Source organism: Halyomorpha halys, unplaced genomic scaffold (genome assembly GCF_000696795.3).
Source record: "Halyomorpha halys isolate HHAL.00 unplaced genomic scaffold, Hhal_1.1 Scaffold893.1, whole genome shotgun sequence".
NCBI classification, from domain to species: Eukaryota; Metazoa; Arthropoda; class Insecta; order Hemiptera; family Pentatomidae; genus Halyomorpha; species Halyomorpha halys.
Genome location: NW_027114935.1, coordinates 198,436 through 202,090, shown reverse-complemented (window position 1 = coordinate 202,090; position 3,655 = coordinate 198,436). Strand labels below are relative to the sequence as shown.

Sequence of the window (3,655 nt, the reverse complement as noted above, 5' to 3'; positions counted from 1 at the left end):
TGGAAAATTAAAATTTTAAAATATAATTAGCATGTTTTTTGTACAGCTTTTTAGTTAGTCAAAAATAACTCTACTTTACAGAATAGGAAATATTAATAAAATGTCAATAAATAACTTACGGTTCGTTGTTTCTATCTCGCATTACTCAAATTAGATTATTTAATATTGTAGTAGTATAATATTAAATTTTAAGAATATTGTGTTAGAGTTCTACTACTGGGTAGTTTCTCTACATGCTGTATTGTCATTATGATCAAATTTATTTGTTGTATTTTTTATACAGTTGTAAATATCAATAAATAAAAAAAAAAAGAATATTGTTCAGAAATATAGTTTTATTATGAATGTTTAACAGCAATTATAAGTGTCTGAATTTATTTTTATTATTTAGAAATACTAACAAACATGGATACAATACTAGATCATCAAGTTGGATTTAGGACACTTCACTCATTACTTAAATTAGATAGTTTAATAATATAAAAACATGACATCTAAATTAAAGTATAATGTGTGGAAAGATGTTATTTTGATTGTTTATGTGCAATTAGAAAAATGTCTCTCCAATTATTTTTATAATGTTCTGTAATCGTTATTATTCAGGACCTCTATAGGACAATTGTTTTCCCGGAACGATGACGGAAGATTTTCTTTCGCAAGATTTGAAAACCAATCGGGAGCTGTACAGTTAGGTGCAACGGCTGCTTCCAATGTTCCGCCAGAGGAAAATCCTACAATGGGATTCGCCAATCCAATGTACTCTGAGGTGAGTAGTGCAATGATTATGATTTCAATAAATACATAATCATAATTATACTATTTGATTAGTCTTAAATATTTTCAATAAAAGATGTCTTGTTATTCAGAAATTCATGCATGGGATTAATAAATTGTACATCGCTACATAAAACTCAAACAATTCAGTATTTTATGTTTTTTTGGAGAGTGTCTTATATAACTTATTTTATAATAATAATCCCACTGATTTTTAATTTTTTTTTTCTTACTAAATCGCTATATAATGTTCAACTACAAAAAGTAAAAAAGCAAGCAGCCATTTTAGTTTTGGTATGACTTCATTTTGATATAAACATAAGCTAGCCTTATCCACTCAGAGTTATTTTAATTTTTTTTTTTTGGTTTTTTAGTTTTCTTTATTATTTAAGCAGTTATCTATTGGGAGCTATATTTTTACCGCTCTTGAGTAGTACCTAATTGGAAAAATATACAAACATTTTTCCAAGTGCCAAAAGATGTCTAAAAACATTTGGTTAAAGGTAGCAAGTAGAGTTCCAAAATTATTATAGAATTGAAAAATTATAAATAGATTGTATTTTTGTGAAGATCTTTTCGATGTATGTATAATGCAAGATACAAATTATAAGTTCATTAGAGGTTATATTTATCCCGAAAGATTACTTAGTAACTTAAAACGTAATGTTTTTGCCTTACAGTCGGAAAACGATATGGAGAATTTTCGGTAAATGTGTTCTTATTGTTTAACCCCCAAAATCTTAAACAAGACCAGTATTAGGAAGTTAGAACTGAGTACCAGCAATACATACAATTATTTTTGGGTATAAACTGCTCTTACGAACATACATTCTATAACATTTCTAAACTCGAATTCCGGGTTTGTTGCAAAAACGTTCACTAATAATGTGGTGTAAAAGAAAAAAGTTTGCTGATTGCTGAGGAGTAAGTTCATGAGGAACCAGTCTACTGCTCTTTTTCACCTTTCTCATGGAGACTAGACGGCGACTAACAGTATATTTCGACACACCACACTCCCTGGCAAGTTCGAGAGTACTTGTGGACGTATTTAACTCAACAGCTTCCTGCAGAACCTCATCAATATCTGTAATGGTCGCCCGGAGCCCTTCTTCATTTCCAACGTCGTCATTCCTTCATCTTCATTGCTAAATTTTTTAAATCAACACCGCGCAGTGTGCTGGTTAAGGACTTCCCCTCCATATTTAATAATTTAATGAGCAGCTTCGAAAACTGTGACATTTTTTTCCCGTAATGCCTTAAAATTACGAGAATTTCGTAGGACACTGTCTTGTTTCTTCTTTGAAACAAATAATTAAACTGAGGCTTTTTTTTAAAAGAAAATGAATGGAATTTAACAAGTTTAGAAAATACTTTAAAGGGATTATTAAATATTCTCAGTATTAAATAGGATTAAAATTAATTTAATTTTTTTAAATAATAGGTAATTTGTTTATACACTCCATTATTAATGCATCGATTATAGGCAAATTTAGTACTTTTTGCTTTCATGACACCGTATTCCATGGTTGTTTTTGAAAAAAAAATAAAAATTCTTTTAACCCAAAATGCTTGATAATTAAAAAACAGCAAAAAGTGTGGATGCTAAATCGGTGTTTTTGTCTAAATTATGTCACATATGAAACCATCATTTCCTTCTGTTGGTGTACAGATTACAAATCTTAGTTTTTACAGCTAAAATTAAAAATTAATCCTCTCTCTATATTAGTTAAAACATCTATAATTGGTTTCTGAATTGGCTGACAATAATATTAAACTTCTTGCCAAATTTCATTTCTTTGTCGTCAAATATCCTTTCTCTTTTGATCATTATTTCAGAATTTTACTGTTTGCAGGATCAGGGAGTACTGACCAAAAGAAAAATCATTCCAAAGGATTTAGGCAGCGAATCCTTGCTTTCATCGAGTGAGGCGTCCAGTTTGAGCGAGGCAGAGACTGAAATAATAATCGGTATCCCAGACCAGAGAAATATGGAAGAAATAGCAACTGGGCAGCTCATTGACTAGTTTTGTTACAAATTATAACGCCATTAGAAAATATTGTATAATTTATCATATTTTAGGAATAATTCCTCTAGGAACTGATGTTCCATGAAATAATTAAAAATAAATTATATTTTGAAATAATATAGAAAGAAAAAAAATAACAGGGAGTCTTATTTGAATTTGTATTTACTTTCCCACTGTACTTTTCAATACTGATTATTACAATTTTAACACTATCAGGGTATAGTGAATATAATATATAATATTACATATACAATATAATAATTACAAATTACAAACATATCGATAATTCATTTATAACAATAGCAGTAAGTGAAAGATGTTAGATGCGTGCAATGCATCAAATTTTTAAGCTGTAAGTATGCTCATATAATTATTACATGTGATGTTTCCGATTTTGTTTTAGAATTCGTCAAATTTGAACATAAACATTAATCGCTCTTTCTTGTTAATTATTTTTAGTTCATTAATCTTGATTCCTTTTCATTTTATTTTATTTGAAGTTTTCTTTGTTTTCATTTATTTTTTTTTACATTTTTGTTGATTATCGTTGTTAAGTTTTTTTTATTTTCCAATTTATTATATTTTATAATTTTATTTTTGTTTTTAAAATGTAGTACTTTACCTTAAGTCGCGGAAGCCTATTTTCACTGTCTGTAGTACATAATATTATTTAAAAGGGATTATTTTCAGAATAAATGAGGAATATTATTATAATTAAATAGAAGTAGATATAAAAACATAATAAATATCTCCAATTAAATTCTTGTGATAAAACCTATCTTTAATAATTTTCTTATTTAAAATTGTAATCAAAATTCATTCGACACCTCGACGTTTCGAGATTTTACCCGATT

The 3,655-nt window shown here is 28.0% G+C and overlaps 1 protein-coding gene across 1 annotated transcript in view; it reads left to right on the top strand.

The window, feature by feature from the left end:
* Amnionless (amnion associated transmembrane protein) overlaps nt 1-2,952 on the top strand; it is a 30,944-nt gene extending 27,992 nt beyond the window's left edge. The window contains exons 5-6 of the mRNA XM_067052025.1: nt 604-766; nt 2,628-2,952. Coding sequence (XP_066908126.1) covers nt 604-766; nt 2,628-2,798 — 334 coding nt within the window. The 3' untranslated portion in view covers nt 2,799-2,952. The remainder of the gene's footprint in view (nt 1-603; nt 767-2,627) is intronic.
* The last annotated feature ends 703 nt before the right edge of the window (nt 2,953-3,655 follow it).